Source organism: Catharus ustulatus, chromosome 11 (assembly GCF_009819885.2).
Source record: "Catharus ustulatus isolate bCatUst1 chromosome 11, bCatUst1.pri.v2, whole genome shotgun sequence".
Lineage (NCBI taxonomy): Eukaryota > Metazoa > Chordata > Aves > Passeriformes > Turdidae > Catharus > Catharus ustulatus.
Window position 1 is genome coordinate 21,051,920 of NC_046231.1, and position 14,971 is coordinate 21,066,890.

General features: G+C 65.2%; 3 protein-coding genes across 5 annotated transcripts in view; 1 reads left to right on the forward strand and 2 right to left on the reverse strand.

Annotated features, from left to right (window-relative positions):
- Positions 1-351: 351 nt before the first annotated feature.
- LOC117001637 (cadherin-15-like) lies at positions 352-5,813 on the forward strand. The gene is made up of 14 exons (XM_033070089.2): positions 352-402; positions 1,728-1,871; positions 1,964-2,119; positions 2,196-2,340; positions 2,423-2,583; positions 2,774-2,902; positions 3,018-3,203; positions 3,271-3,524; positions 3,605-3,747; positions 3,820-4,056; positions 4,124-4,363; positions 4,953-5,089; positions 5,170-5,325; positions 5,402-5,813. The coding sequence occupies exons 1-14, from the start codon at positions 352-354 to the stop codon at positions 5,597-5,599; spliced, it is 2,337 nt and encodes a 778-aa protein (XP_032925980.1). The 3' UTR covers positions 5,600-5,813.
- Positions 5,814-5,909: 96 nt separating this feature from the next.
- LOC117001672 (putative solute carrier family 22 member 31) lies at positions 5,910-8,333 on the reverse strand. Of its 2 annotated transcripts, none has more exons than XM_042779644.1 (8): positions 8,233-8,333; positions 8,003-8,157; positions 7,671-7,839; positions 7,269-7,390; positions 7,066-7,174; positions 6,771-6,985; positions 6,563-6,674; positions 5,910-6,479 (listed from the first exon to the last, which is right to left on the reverse strand). In XM_042779644.1, the coding sequence occupies exons 2-8, from the start codon at positions 8,070-8,072 to the stop codon at positions 6,131-6,133; spliced, it is 1,146 nt and encodes a 381-aa protein (XP_042635578.1). In that variant the 5' UTR covers positions 8,073-8,157; positions 8,233-8,333; the 3' UTR covers positions 5,910-6,130. The 2 variants fall into 2 exon arrangements, with proteins under 2 accessions (XP_042635578.1, XP_032926029.1); XM_033070138.1 differs by having other exon boundaries at positions 7,066-7,209; positions 7,265-7,390.
- Positions 8,334-11,265: 2,932 nt separating this feature from the next.
- LOC117001618 (ankyrin repeat domain-containing protein 11-like) overlaps positions 11,266-14,971 on the reverse strand; it is a 125,338-nt gene continuing 121,632 nt past the window's right edge. For both annotated transcript variants that reach the window (XM_033070054.2, XM_033070055.2), the window contains exons 10-13: positions 14,171-14,269; positions 13,938-14,081; positions 12,835-12,927; positions 11,266-12,512 (exon numbers count right to left, since the gene is read on the reverse strand). In XM_033070054.2, coding sequence (XP_032925945.1) covers positions 12,327-12,512; positions 12,835-12,927; positions 13,938-14,081; positions 14,171-14,269 — 522 coding nt within the window. In that variant the 3' untranslated portion in view covers positions 11,266-12,326. The remainder of the gene's footprint in view (positions 12,513-12,834; positions 12,928-13,937; positions 14,082-14,170; positions 14,270-14,971) is intronic.

Below are 14,971 nucleotides of genomic sequence, written 5' to 3' on the forward strand. Positions count from 1 at the left end.
GGAGCACCGGGGGGGCAGCGGGCCCGGCTCTCCCCCTCCCGCCCGCCCCGTCGCGGCATCCCCGGAGCGCGCCCGGCAGCAGCTGCCGCGTTCCGCCCGCCCTGCCCGGGGCTGCGCTCCCCCGGCCCGGCCAGCGGGGACCCCCCCGAGCCCCCTTACATCCCTGCACGCCCCCCGCATCTCCCCCGTCGGGCCCCCGCCGGGCCGGGCAGGGCAGGGGCTGCGGGCCGGGGGCGGCGGGGCCAGCTGCCCGCGGGGGGGTCGGGTGCCCGCAGCACTTGTGCTGTCACTCAGCCAGTCCCGCCGCTATTTTAGCTCGGGGCCGGCGGCCGGGCTGTGCCCCGCTCCGCCATGGGCCCCCCGCTCCTCCTCGCCTGCCTGCTCGCCCCGCTCTGCGCTCGGGTAAGGGGTGCGGGGACACGGGCACGGCGGGGACGGGGTGCGGTGACACGGGGGATGGGGACCGCAGCTCCGTGCCCCAGGAGGGCTGCCTGGGATGGGGAGCCTGCACGCGCATCCAGGGGGTGGCCGGACCCCAAACCTCGTGGAGACTCGTCCTTGTGGGCATCGGGGATGGGGCTGGGGGTGATGGGGGCTCGGGGCCCCTCTGGAGGCATTTCCCACCCCACAGATGGCCGAGGCAGGGGGGGGCCTGCGGCTCCGGCACATTGCCTGCGCCTGCCACCGGGATGGGCTGAGATGGGATCTGGGGGAGGGTTAGGCACTTAAAGACACCCTGCTCCTCTTTTTTCCACCCCAGCTGTAGTCCCAGACCTCCCTGCACCCCTCTACCCACTCACGCCCCCCAGAGCCCCTCATCCTGGTCTCAGGCCTGAGCCACATGGGGCCCTTGGGATTCTGGCCTGGGCTCTGTGCTTGGCTGCCTCAGGGCAGGGGAAGAAAAGGGGATCTGCAGGGCAGCCCCCACAGGAACAGGGCCCCCAGCGCCCCTCCCTCACATCCCGAACCCCCCAGCCCCAGCGGCCCCCAGGGAGGGGTGGGGGGGTTTCTCCTGCTGGAGGAGGGCTCCAAAAAAGACCCGGAGGCCAGAGCGCAGCCCCCGAGCCTCGGAACCAGCCCCTGGTCCTGCCCATCCCGTGGGGCGGGTACCCAGCCCCCCCTCCTCACACCCCCCTCCCCAGGGACCCCCGGCACAGCCATTCCCCTGCCCCATTCCCCCATCCCCCATCGGACACACACGCGGCCCCTGGGGCTCCAGGGACCCCCCTGCAGCCAGGGGTGCAGGCACAGCTGGGCACAGATGTGGGTGCCAGGCTGGCGCTGCCCAGATGTGCTCCCTCCTTGGGGAGGGGACAAGGCTGGCACGGAGCTGGGGGGGCGGCGGCTGCATGCACTGATCCCTGCCCCCCCCACCCTCGCTGTCACATCCATGTGGCGACAGTGACATGGGGGGAGGCCACAGGGGTGCTGTGGGGCACAGCCCACACCCAGGGCACCACCAGGATCATTTGTGGGGCACCCCTTCCTGGTGAGCCCAGCGGGACACCCATCACCATCGCACCAGGGGACACTGACACGAAGCTCCCAGAGAAGCTGGGTGGCCTCTGCATTCCCCCAGCCCCAGCCTCATCAGGGGGACCCAGCACTGAGCCCTGCAGCGTACCCCACTGTGCACACCCCGCCCAGTGCAGCTCTCTGCCCGCTGCCCTGGAATTCCACCCCACTCCGGAGTTCTGAGGTCACTGGCAGCCCCGTGTCCCTCTCAGGGTGCCAACCCAGCCCAGCCAGGCCCCTCAGCCCCCCAGGGCTGGCTGCAGCACGAGGCTCCTCGGCGGGTGAAGAGGGCCTGGGTCATCCCCCCCATCAGCGTCTCGGAGAACCACAAGCGCATCCCCCACCTCCTGGTGCAGGTAGGTGAGAGCCCCCCGCCCTCTCTTCCACCTTGGGCAGGGGGTTACACAGGGGCACCCCCAGACCCCCAGCCCTGATTTTCCTGGGGCAGATCAAGTCAGACAAGCAGCAGCCCGGAGGGGTGATCTACAGCATCAAAGGGCCGGGGGTGGATGAGGAGCCCCTGGGCATCTTCTCCATCGACAAGTTCAGCGGGAAGGTTTTCCTCAACGCTATGCTGGACCGGGAGGAGAACGACCGCTACCGGGTAAGGATGTCCCTGGGTGCCCACAGCCCCTCCCTGGGGTCCCCAGCCAGACCCGACCCCCGCTCTGCACCCACAGCTGAGAGCCTTCGCGCTGGACCTGGGTGGGGTCACCCTGGAGGACCCCACGGACCTGGAGATCATCGTGGTGGACCAGAACGACAACCGGCCGCTCTTCCGGCAGGACGTGTTCACCGGGCGGGTGGTGGAGGGGGCTGAGCCAGGTGGGTCCGGCCGGGGGGCTGGGCTGGGCTGGGGCACCGAGCCACCCTGTGCCAGCACCCACCGGGCGTCCTGCGGGCACAGGGACCTGCGTGATGACAGTGGATGCCACCGACGCCGACGACCCCGACACGGATAACGCGGCGCTGCGCTATTCCATCCTGGAGCAGGGCGCTGCCGGAATGTTCAGCATCAACGCCACCACCGGGGAGATCTGCACAGCACGGCCCGGCCTCGACCGCGAGGTAGCGGGATGGGGTCACCTGCAGGGGACTGGGGCTGGGTACCGGGATTTGGGACTCCTCACACGGTGAAACCACAGCTCCGTCCGCGAGCAGACCCAGGCGTGGGGACAGGGTGGGTGGGCAGCAGCTGAGGGATGTCTGCACTCCCTGGGGGCTGCAGGGGCTCAGCTCTGGCCCCTCATTCCCTCAGACCATGGGGGTGTACAACCTGACGGTGCAGGCGGCCGACATGTCCGGGGACGGGCTGACCACCACGGCCATGGCCGTCATCTACCTGGAGGACATCAACGACAACCCTCCCGAGTTCACCAAGGAGGAGGTAGAGCCGGGGGGGATTTGGGGGCGTGCCGGGGTCAGCAGGATGGACCTGTCCCCCCCGGGGCACTGCAGCATCCCAAAGGGGCAGAGTCCAATCCCACACCGCTCTCCCCCAGTTCTCCATGGAGGTTGAGGAGCAGGCGGTCGGTGTGGACGTAGGCAAGGTTTTCGTGCACGACAAGGACCTGGCAGGCTCGCCCAGCTGGTTGGCCAAATTCACCATCCTGGAGGGCGACCCCGAGGGCGCTTTCGCCATCCGGACCGACCCGCACACCAACGACGGCGTGCTCTCCGTGGTCAAGGTGGGCACGGGGCAGCCGGGGCCAGCGGGGGTCCCACGGCTCGGCTGACCCCAGGCCCCTCCCGCAGCCGCTGGACCACGAGGTGCGGGATCGCTTCGAGCTGACGGTGTCGGTGCAGAACGAGCGGCCGCTGGAGCCCTCGGCCCCCGCCAGCCCCCGGGCGCTGGCCACGGTGCGGGTGCGGGTGCGGGACGTCAACGAGGCTCCCGTGTTCCGCGAGAACCCGCGGCGCATCAGCGTCCTGGAGGGGACACCCCCGGGCACCCCCATCACCACCTACACCGCCAGCGACCCCGACACCCACCAGATCCAGACCCTCAGGTGAGCCCCGCTCCGCTCCCACCGCCCCCGGCACCCGCGGGGGTTTTGGGGTGGTGTCTCACGCACCCCCTCTCCCGCAGCTACGCGCTGCTCTACGACCCCGCGGACTGGCTGCAGCTGGACCCTCACGGCGGCACCGTGCGCACCAAGCGGGAGCTGCTGCACCCGTCCGCCTTCCTGCAGGGCGGCTGGTACATCGCCCTGGTTCTCGCCCGCGACGATGGTGAGCGGCCGAGCCCCCGCTGCTGCCCCCTCGCTCCCGCTGCCCCCGCTGACCCCTGTGCTCTGTCCCCAGCCGAGCCCCCGCTCTCGGCCACCGGCACCCTCTCCATCGAGATCCTGGAGGTGAACGACCACGCTCCGCAGCTGCAGCCGCCGGCCGGGGTGCTCTGCGGGCGGCCGGGACGCGGGGGGACCCTGCTCCTGGGGGCCACCGACGATGACCGGCCCCCCCATGGAGCGCCCTTCCACTTCCAGCTCAGCCCCCAGCACCCCCAGCTCGCCCGCAACTGGAGCCTCGCCCGCTTCAATGGTGAGGGGCAGCCGGGGAGGGGGGTCCTGCGCTGAGGGTCCCACTCACCCCCTGCCCACCCCCACAGTGACCCACGCCGTGCTGGCCGTGCTGGCCGAGCTGCCCGAGGGGCTCTACTCGCTGCCGCTGCTGCTCCGGGACTCGGGGACCCCCCCGCGGGAGCAGCAGCAGCTGCTGAACGTCTCGGTGTGTCACTGCGGCCGGGACGGCACCTGCCTGGACGGGGCCCTGGCCGCGGCCACCGCCGGGGCCGGCATCACCCTCGGGGCGCTCATGATCATCCTGGGCAGCACCATCCTCCTCCTTGGTGAGTGAGACCCCCACCATCCCACCCCGCCCCTCCATCCTGTGCTGCTCCTGGTCACCCCTCCCGAACCCCACCAGTACATTCTGACACCTTGACCCCCCAACCATCACCTCATCCTGGTCCTGGCCTCCCACCCACGGCCCTCAACACCTCCCTCGCACCCAGCAACCCCTGCTGACCGCAGCCAAGACCCCCGGAACCATTTCCCTCATTTCCCATCGCATCCCAATCCCTGCCTCCACCCCTATCCCGTCTCCCAGCCCAACTGCATCCCACGCCAGCCATCATCCCGTGCTGCCCGTTCCTCCCCATGCCCTCACTCGTGTCCCCATGTCCCGTGTCCCGTGTCCCATGTCCCGTGTCCCATGTCCCGTGTCCCGTGTCCCCGTGTCCCATGTCCCGTGTCCCCTGTCCCCGTGTCCCATGTCCCGTGTCCCATGTCCCATGTCCCCACGTCCCCGTGTCCCGTGTCCCCGTGTCCCATGTCCCATGTCCCGTGTCCCGTGTCCCCATGTCCCATGTCCCGTGTCCCCATGTCCCGTGTCCCGTGTCCCCGTGTCCCCATGTCCCGTGTCCCCTGTCCCCGCAGTGCTGGCGGCTCTGGGCGCTGCGCGGGTGCGCGGGCGCCGCCGGGCTCTGCGCAAGGGGCTCCTGCAGCGCTCCCGGGACGACATGCGCGACAACATCCTCAACTACGACGAGCAGGGCGGGGGTGAGGAGGACCAGGTGAGCAGGACCCCATGGCAGGGGGGTCCCGGGGGTCCGCAGCTCCGCCCTGCACCTCTGAACCCCTCCCGGCCCTGCAGGACGCCTACGACATCAACCAGCTCCGGCACCCCGAGCTCTTCTCCCCCCGGGCCAAGCCTCCCCTGCGCAGGGACGCCCCGCTCAGCTCCGGGACCCCCATAGGCCCCCGCAAGCTGCCCAGCAGCCCCTCCGACATCGAGGATTTCATCAATGAGGTGGGTCAGGGCCCGGCACCCCCGCCCTCCGTCCCCCATCGCCGCCGGGCTGGCGGTGACCCCCCTGTCCCTGCAGGGGCTGGAGGCGGCTGACAGCGACCCCAGCGTGCCCCCCTATGACACCGCCCTGATCTACGACTACGAGGGCTCGGGCTCGGTCGCCAGCCCCCTCAGCTCCATCGTGTCCAGCCTGACGGACGAGGACCAGGACTACGATTACCTGAACGAGTGGGGGCCCCGCTTCCGCCGCCTGGCCGACCTGTACGGGCACTAGCGGGGATGGGGGGCAGGAGGGGCACCCCTCTGCCCAGGGAGGGACGGGGCAGCGGGCAGCTCCCACACAAACACCCGCACACGCGGAGGAGATGCCCAGAGGCAGCGGCTTCACCTACGGACCCGCACGGGATGCGCGGCTGGAGCGGCTTTGCACACGCGTGTGCAACGAGGGCGCTCCGTGCGGGGGCTGCCCACTCACACACCCCGCAGAGCCCGGGTGAGCCCCACACAGCTGGGGAGGGGGCGAGGAGACCCCCACAATAAAGAGCGGGGTCGGTGGCGGGGCTGTGTGACCCCCCCACAGCAGCCCGTAGAAACAAGGCACTTTTATTGGGAGCCGGCAGCACCCCCGGGGGGCTTCACCCCCGCCCCAGGGCTCCCAGCACCGCTGCTCCTGGGGCAGGATCCGGCCCCACCGCGGGGCGGGCGCTGCTCCCCCAGCCCACCCACAGCACGGGTCCTGCTGCCCCCAAAACATCCCGGGGCGGGGGTCCCACCCTGCAGCAGGGAGAGCCCCAGGGGGGCACGGCTACATCTCGCGGGGAGGGTCCGGGGAGCGCAGCATCCTCTTGGTGGAGGAGGCCAGGCCGGAGTAGCCGTGGGGGATGGCGTGGGGGGCCAGCAGGGGCAGGTGGTCCTCGCGGGGGGGGCGGCGGAACAGGGGCGGCCGGCGCTGGCTCTCGCCGTCCTGCAGGGACTGGGGCAGGCTGCGGCCCTGGCTCTCGGGCAGTAACATGATGCTGAGCACCGCCAGGATGGCGAAGGAGGCGAACACGACGTGGTGCAGGAAGAAGCCGCGGCTGTTGGGGATGGCGGTGATGGGAGCCGCGGCTTTGCCCACGAAATTGGCCCCCAGGACCAGGCCGAGCCCGGCGCCCCTGCGGGAGGAACACGCTCAGAGGGGCCCTGCCCCGTGTCCCCTTCTCTGGGGTGGCACAAGAGGAGGGCAGCTCCCCCTTACCTGACCACGGTGGGGAGAACCTCGCTGGCGAAGAAGATGCTGAGCATGGTGACGGCGTGGGAGGCGGCCGTGCCCACCACGGACAGGGTCAGCACGATGAGCTCCAGCAGGTCTGCGAGGGGGTGAAGCACATCAGCGGACAAATCCTGCACTGCCCTCTCTTCCCCCCGGCCGGGGGCTGCGTCCCGGGGGTCTGTGGGGGTCTTACACTGGGTGAGGGCGAGCAGCAGGAGGGAGGAGATGCCGGTGAGGACGGTGCAGAGCAGGAGGATGGCGCGGCGCCCGAAGCGCTCGGCTGTCAGGCACACGAAGAGACAGGCGGCCGCCTCGGTGCCCACCAGCGCCAGGTGCGAGGAGAAGAAGTGGGGCAGGTGCGGGACCAGGTTGCGGGTGAAGCAGTGGCGGATGCCCGAGCCGATGAACCTGAGGGACAGCGGGGTCAGGGGGCGGCGAGCGGGACCCCCCAGCCCACGGCCACCCCGGCCACACGCCCCGCCGCTCACGCCGCGAAGCCGAGGATGACGCCGTTCTTCCAGATGACCCTGGAGCTGCAGATCTCACACACAGAGTGGTACCGGGGCCGCGGGGGCTCCTCGGACAGGGCCTCCAGTTCTGCCGGGAGAAGGGAGCCCAGCATGGAGCCGGCTCTGCTTCACCATCCCCACCACCAGGGCTTTGGGAACGGGGCTGATCGCCCCCCACGCACCTGTGAGGAGGCTGTCCTGGGGGCAGTCGTCTTCGGCCAGCGCCTGCAGGGTCTTCCTGGCCCTCTCCGGTTGCCGCGTGGCCAGCAGCCAGCGCGGAGACTCCAGCAGCAGCGCCGGGCACCTGGAGCACGAGTGTCAGGTCACGGGGCTCCCCATGGGCCTGGCCACCCTCCAGCACTGACCTTCCCACCCGGCTTCAAAGCAACGCTGCCCAGAAACCCTCAGCTTCAAACCTGAGCAAACATTTACCCAGGGTGGGGGGCCTGCTCCTCTGGAGAGCCCCGGCTGGCCTTTGATCCCCACCCTGGCCCTGGGCAGGGTGTGCCGGGCCGGGAACAGCTTGGCACCAGCCCCGGGGCACAGCCCAGCCCCTCGCAGCCCCCTGCCCGGCGGGTCCTTACCACCAGCAGGCAGCCAGCAGGGCCAGGATCATGGTGACAGCGCCCTGCAGCACCCGCCAGTTCCGGCACAGCAGCGCCAGCCCCGGCAGCAGCAGCTCCCCGGCAATCCAGAAGAATCCGGCCACCATTGTCACCCCCAGCCGGTGCGGGGGCTCACACAGCTCCAGCCCTGGCGGGGGTGAGGGGGCTGCAGTGGGTGCCAAGGACACCTGGAGCATCCCGCACCTGGAGCATCCTGCACCTGGAGCATCCTGCATTCCAGAGCATCCCGCACCCCGGAACATCCCACAGCCCGCAGCCCCCACATCCCTCCGGGCGCCCCCCTCACTCACGGGCCACGTAGAGGGCGAGGAAGGCTCCTGCCAGCGCGGCCCCGAAGAGCAGCCGTGCCACCAGCACCATGAGGAAGTCCGTGGCCAGTGCCACGCCGAGGCCCACGGGCACGGCCAGCGCCAGGGCCAGCAGGAAGGTGGGACGGCGGCCGAACCTGCCAGGGACGGGCTGTGAGAGGGGCTGGGCACGGTGCCCCCTCCCGCGGGGGCTGCCCGGGGACCCCCATTACCTGTCACAGGCCAGGCCGGCGGTGACACTGCCCAGGGTCCAGCCCAGCAGCTGCGTGGTCTGCTCCAGGGGCACCTTCCAGCGTGAGGCACACACCAGGTCCCACTGCGGGGGACAGCAGGGAGGTGTCAGCGTGGGGGGCTTGGCAGACCCCTGACACTGCCCCTGACTGGGGTGGATGGGGCTGGAGGGCTTCTGGAGAGCCCCCACCCCACAAACAGAAACGTGGGGACAGATGTGAGGAGATGTACCGGGGATTGCAGGAGCCCTGGACACCCTCCAGCCCCTCAGCACCCTTGTGGCCCCAGCCAGCCCCAAACCCCCTCCATGGGGTCGCTCACCTTGCTCCCCCCTGCACATCCAGGACTTTCCCGTGGGGTCCTTCCTGCAGTCCCCAGCTTGCTCTGGTGCCTGGGACTCCCCAGTTTGTTCCCCCCGCCTCCTCGCAGGTTTCCCGCAGCATTCCCGGGACCCTCCCTCAATCCCTCCCTCACCCAGGGACCCCTCAGCCCCCTCCAGCACCACACACTGCCCCAGGCCCGGGGGTCCCCCCCTCTCCCCAACCCCGGGACCCCCCCCGAGTGCCACCAGCCCGACCCCACCTGAGTGACGAGGTTTGCGCGGAGGCCGGCGGCGGGCAGCGCGTAGTGCCAGCCGCGGGTGCAGGGCCCGGTGCCGTTGGGGCGGGGGGCTCCGGGGGGGTACCGGTACAGCTGGCAGGGGCTCCAAGCACCGCGGGGGAGGCGCGGGACGGCGGCGCGGAGCAGCGCGGAGCCCCCGAGGCGGCGGAGCGGCGGCGGCAGCAGCGCGGTGTCGGGGCGGCAGCGGTGCGGGGGCTCCGCGCCCAGCGCCCAGCCCAGCGCCCAGCCCAGCGCCAGCGCCGCGCACGGTGCCCACCCCCCCGCTGCCCGCCGGCCCCGCGGCCGCGACCCCCCGAGCGACATCGCCGCGGCCACCGCGACAGCGACACCGCGACAGCGACAGCGCTCGGGCAGGTGGGGCCGCACCGGCCGGACCCGCCCCGCGGCACCGCCCCGACGGCTCCCCCTGGATATGAGCCCCCAGCCCCGGTTCGGACCCCCCAGCCCCGGTTCGGACCCCCCAATTCCGTTTCAGACCTGCTAAATCTCGGTTCGCTCCCCGGCAATGCGAGGCTCAGCGGTGTGATCGCCCCTCAAGCCTGCTTTGTCTCCCCCGCCCCGGTCCCGGTCCCCAGCCCGATTCCGAGCCCCGGTCCCGATCCCCAGCCCCGATCCCGGTCCCCAGCCCGGTTCACAAACCCCAGCCCGGTTCCGAGCCCCAGCCCCGGTCCCGATCCTCCCCCCCGAGCCCCGGTTTGCTCCCCCCAACACCGGACCCAGCTCCCACACCCCGCTGCACCCCCAGCCTGGTTTGCCCCCTCCCAATCCCCCCAGTTTGGTTCTCCACGCCCCATTCACCCCAGCTCAGCCCCAGTTTGTGCTTCCCCAGCCCTGCTTGTCCCCCAGCCCTGGTTCACTGCTCCATCCCAGCTCGGCCCCCCTCTCCATGGTGCCCAAGACCCCTCTGAGGAGTGGGGAACCCTCTGCCCAGCTGGTTTGGGGGTCCTGGGGTGCAGCCAGGGCTTCCCATCTCTGAACCCCCACAAATGCACCCCGGTCCCCCAAACCTCAAAGGGGGGCAGTGGAATCTGTGACACTCCCTCTAGGAAGTGAAGTGAGCCCGTGGGAAGAGCCAACAGAGCAGCCAAACTGCAAACAGGCTTTATTTCCCTCTTCCTTTTAAACTTTACTCACAAAGGTGACTTCTGTGGGCAGCAGCATCACCCGGGTGCTCAGCTTCAGACCTGCAATGGTGGAAAAACTTCATCTGCAAAAATCACATTGAAAATCACACTGAAAAAATCACACCTGCAAGCTCACACTGAAAAGCCACACTATAAAAATCTCATCTGCATTTTTTGCCTCCCTCCGAGGGATCCACACCCCCGCACACGTCTGGGAGTTACAGCTCCGGGAGGAAAACTGACCCTGGAGACTCCCAAGGTCACCGCACCGTGGTCAGATGAGCCTATGGGACTTTCCAGCTTCACATGTTCATAAAAGGCCTCTCTGTGAATACAGAGACAAATTTATGTCTGTTTAACACAATAAAAACCAGGGGTGGAAATGAATCAAAGAACAAGTGTTACCTGTGGCTGTTTTCTCAAAGCCCCTGACACAGGAGCTGCCCTCAGCATTTGCTCCAGTGCCTCACCACACTCATCCCACAGCCCAGGACAAGGATGGGGGAAATACCTGTGGCTGCAGCTGGGACCCCCCCAGCTCTTCCAAAGCTGCTGTGATGGAGTGAAAACCTGCAGGATTCCCCTGCCCCGACTGTGGAAAATTCCTCAAGTGGCTGCAAAGCTGGTGGCAGTGAGGGGGGAGCTGGGGCTGAATCCAGGGGTCCCCTCTGGTCCTCCCAGCCAGGACATGCCAGCAGAGGAACAAACTGCATTTGGAACGACTTTGCTTTCCAAAGAGGCAGCTGAGACACTTGGCCAGCACGAGCACTGGGAAAACCCAAGAGAGGAAGCTGGAGAACCCAGAGCTGGCAGTGGGGGTCTGTGGGGGTGACCTCTCACTCCTGCCTGGGGCTGGAAGCTGCAGCCAGCAGGAAAGCCTGGGCAGCAGGGGAAGGATGGCACTGAGGTCTTGGAAAGGCCCTGGGATCTGCCTCCAGCTGCATCCCTGAGCTGTGAGTGAGGACTCAGTTTGCCTGGATCCCTGTCCAGACTCTGCAACCCCAAAACTCCTGCTCAGTCACTCTGGGGGCAGTGAATTCACCAGCACAGGGGTCCCCTCTCCTCGTGACCCACCCCTGGAGAGTTCCAATCCCAGTGCACACAAAGAGGCATGGAAAAGTGAGAATGATGTTTAAAATCACAGAATAGTTTGGGTTGGAAGGGACCTTAAAGCTCATCTTGTTCCATCCCCTGCCATGGGCAGCTGATCTGGGCAACTTTTTCCTTGACAGGGAAACTGATGCCCAGGGTGAACTATAAATACAAAGATAATTTTAATTAATTTATTTATTTCTTTACACATAACTGAAAGTGATGTTACAGTACATAAGTTATTTACAACTGTGCAGTAATGTGTTGCAAAATAAATTATCTAGAAGGCAGCAAAAGTACATTGTTAATGTATATAAAAACTGTACAGCATTTATGGGATACAATTTTTCTTTATATGAGTATTGGCTCTGTAGTGTTTTCAAGTTATGTTCTCAGAAAGAGAAACGAAATGCCCAAGATTAAAGGAAAAAATATATAAACCACGTGGATTTTACTCCATTAAAAACACAGTTGGCAAAGTCCTTTCTCTGCGTCGCCGTCTCCCCGGCCGTGCCGCCCCGGCGGCTCCTCTGCCCGTCCCCAGCGGTGGCAGCGGCTGCTGGGGGCACATCCCGGAGCCATCCCCGCTCCGGAGCCGCCGCTGCCCAACGTGGACACTGTCCTTTTGTTTCTAATTGGTTTTTTGTTTGTTTTTTTTTTTTTAAATGTAATTTTTTTTGTAGTATTTTTTTTTCTGTTTGTTTTTTCTTTTTTTTTTTTTCAGACATACCCATGATGGAACGAGAAACTCAAACACCCCCCCCCCCCCCATGGTTTCCTACTGCAGCTTCTCCCAGAGAGGAGATGCGCGCCCGGTGGAAAACAGAGAGCTTGAAATCACGGTGTTCACAAGTACATGGTTCACGTGGTTGCTGGCCCCGCTCAGCAGCTTCTGCAACACACACACGGTGTCCTTGGCCTCCTCCCTCCGCGCCTCGGCCAGTCCCGGGGCCGCTGAGCGCCCGCTGCCCGCGCTGCCGCAGCCTCCCCGCTGGCAAGGAGCTGCGCCCGGCCCGCTGCGCCGCGGAGCCGCGCCAGTCCGGAAGCGAGGGACACGTCGTGAAGAAAGTGCAATTATTTCTCTTATTGTTTTGTTTTCTGCCGATAGCTGCTGCTTCCTCCTCCTCTGACCAGGGATTCATCAGCAAGCGGTTAAGGGTGAATGTGAGCTCGACCGCCCGACCTCGGAGCGCTCCCGTCCTTGCCAGTGTTCAGTGATGTCTCCTGGCTTGGAACTGTCATGCCGGCAAGAGCACAAAGTCATCGTTCACGTCGACCATTGGCACATAGAACGAGGGCACCTCGTTCACGCACAGGGATTTGTGCCCCGCGGGGTCCAGCTCCTGCACCTTCAGCTGCCACTCCATCCTCTGCACCGCGTTCAGGGCAGCTGCTTCGTGTTGCTGTCGCATGAGCAGGCACGTCTGGATTGGGAAACAACAACGGGACGTGAGGGCTGAGCGGCAGGCAAAGGCAGGGGACGTGCAGCCAGGGATGCCACACGCAGGACACCTGGATTTGGGATGTCTGCTGAGCCCAGCTCCAGCAGGAGCCGAGGCAAACCCAAAGTTTGGGTGGGAAAGGCTCGTCAGCACTCCAGAGCATTCACTCCCATGCATCACTGCCCTGAATCTCTGGACACCCACTCTGTGCTGGAAACCACTAAGGCAGCTCCCAGGCTCCAGCCACGAGCAGGGCCCTCCTGGAACGCCCCTGCCTGGAGCACGGGGCTCCCACAGCTCTCACCTTCATCCGGTCGTACTTGTCATCCACGTCCTGCAGCCAGGAAATGAACTGTCGCGCGTTGAAACGGTCTCTGACCGATTTGTTTTCGTCTCCCTAAGGACAGCACAGCAAAGTGAGGGACACAGGATTAGTTTTGTACTTTAAGCAGTTACAGGTCTCACAGGCCATATTCATATTTACTCAGAACTGTGGTGCCTGCAGGGTGGGAGGATGGACATCACTGCTCCCAGCTGCTCCTGCAGGGAGCAGGAATCAAATCCTTTCCAGGGATTCAGCCTCAGACTGGGATGTGCACCCATGGGCACACATTCCCTGTTTCTCAGGGAATCTGTCCATGTCAGCCCATCACAGCACCTGCACCTCTCTGACTCCTTCAACTCCTGCCAGGACAGCAGCAGCAGACACTTGGCTGGGAAATGCCATGGATAAATCAGAGCTCCTGGATCAATACGCACTCACTAATAAATCCCAGGATCCTGTCCCTGCCCAGGATCCCTCCTGCAATGCAGCAGTGTAATGTTTCTCTTCCTTCCACAGGAAGACACCCCAGAGTGTAGTAAAGGAAACTTCTCCAGTGTGCAGATGACCCTGACCAAGAAGGATGGAGGGTCCCAAGACTCACTGACAGATATGAACTCCCTGTTTCCCACATTCCTGGATGTATTTCCTTCCCCAGCACACATGTGGGAACTGAGGTAGATTAGGCAAATGATGTTCCTAGTCACAGAATGGTCATAGAACAGTTGGATTGGAAGGGACCTTAAAGCCCATCTCATTCCACCCCCTGCCATGGGACATGTTCCACTATCTCAGGTTGCTCCAGCCTGGTCTTGGACACTTCCAGGGATGGAGCAGCCACAGTTTCTCTGGGCACCCTGTGCCAGGCCCTCCCCACCCTCCCAGGAAACAATTCCTTCCCAATATCCCATCTAGCCCTGCCCTCTGGGGGAGGTGACATTCTGAACCTGTGTGCCATGGTGGGTGACCTGAGCAAGGAGCGCGTTAGTAACTCCTGCCTCCATCCTTCCCTCCATCCCTCCAGGAAAGCCCATCTACCTGCAGAGCCCCTGAGACCCCTCCTCACCCCTGAGCCAGGCACTGACCTGATTTTCCAGAGGCATGTTGTACACCTCGGAGTCCAGCAGCATGGTGCAGGCACTGAAGGGCACGGCCTGGTTGGCAATGGTCCTGGCTGCCCGGCAGTGCACCCTCAGGATCTCCTGCTCGCAGGACACGATGAGCTTCTCCTGAGGAACAGAGAGCAGTGAGTGTGGCAGCCTCAGCCTCGCCAGCAGGGGAAATTTGGGGCCTGTTCCCTGGCTGGAGGGTCCCTTACCCGCTCGATGCTGTGCTGCAGCCGCAGCTTGCCCCGCACGGCCTCCTGCTGCTTGAAGAGCTCCTTGAGCGGCTCCGCCAGCGACGGCGGCGGCGCGATCTGTGGGCATAGGCAGGGGTGAGAGCAGCTCCTCTGTGGGGTACAGCCCCCCCAAAACGTGTGCTGGCCACAGAGGGGCAGGGATATCCCATGGGGTGCCTGTGGATAAGCTCTGCCAAGGACAAGGTCCTGCCAGCACTCAGTGAGGATGAGGACTTGGCAAGAACAACCAGAGCCTGACCCGCCCTCGTGCTGCAGGGCTGGGTGTGTGGCAAGGAATGGAGCCTGGTCACACTGACCCTTCTCCTGCAGTCTGGATCCCAGATTTAGCACCTGCAGCACCAAGTTTAATTATGCATTTGTATTAGTGAGGCTGCTCCTGCTGCACAGCAGTGAAATGCTGACCCCAGTGCCAAGTCAAAGAGCAGAGCTTGGGAAAATGATGGCAGGAGTTAAGAGCCATCTTTTTCCCATGTTCCAGGTTCATTATCCTGTTACTACACTGCTGCAAGAGCAGTTTTACCTCCTAGCCTCAAATCCAGTGGATTCTTAGAAACTTTTCTCTAAAGCCTGACCAAACCTCAGGCCCCTCAGCACAGCCCAAAGTCCTCTCTGCAAAATGAAGCAACTCAGGGGTTGCATTTACCACACAGCCAGGCACGTACCCAGGCTCAGGTTTGATGTCATAATATAAAGGTTGGGGCACATAGCAAGGTGGTCACAGGACATGGGGGACAACTTGGATGTGTCTGTAACAGCGAG

What these genes read in the sequence shown, in the direction of transcription:
- LOC117001672 (XM_033070138.1), bottom strand. Translation starts at nt 8,072, where the DNA reads ATGGTGCTGGTGGCACGGCTGCTCTTCGGGGCCGCGCTGGCAGGAGCC. An exon ending in GACAGCCTCCTCACAGGTGC is followed by an intron (nt 7,210 to 7,264) that starts GTGGGGGGCGAT and finishes ATGGTGAAGCAG; the next exon opens with AGCCGGCTCCATGCTGGGCT. An exon ending in GTTCTCCCCACCGTGGTCAG is followed by an intron (nt 6,480 to 6,562) that starts GTAAGGGGGAGC and finishes TTCCTCCCGCAG; the next exon opens with GGGCGCCGGGCTCGGCCTGG.
- LOC117001637 (XM_033070089.2), top strand. Translation starts at nt 352, where the DNA reads ATGGGCCCCCCGCTCCTCCTCGCCTGCCTGCTCGCCCCGCTCTGCGCT. An exon ending in GGTTCTCGCCCGCGACGATG is followed by an intron (nt 3,748 to 3,819) that starts GTGAGCGGCCGA and finishes CTCTGTCCCCAG; the next exon opens with CCGAGCCCCCGCTCTCGGCC. An exon ending in GAGCCTCGCCCGCTTCAATG is followed by an intron (nt 4,057 to 4,123) that starts GTGAGGGGCAGC and finishes CCACCCCCACAG; the next exon opens with TGACCCACGCCGTGCTGGCC.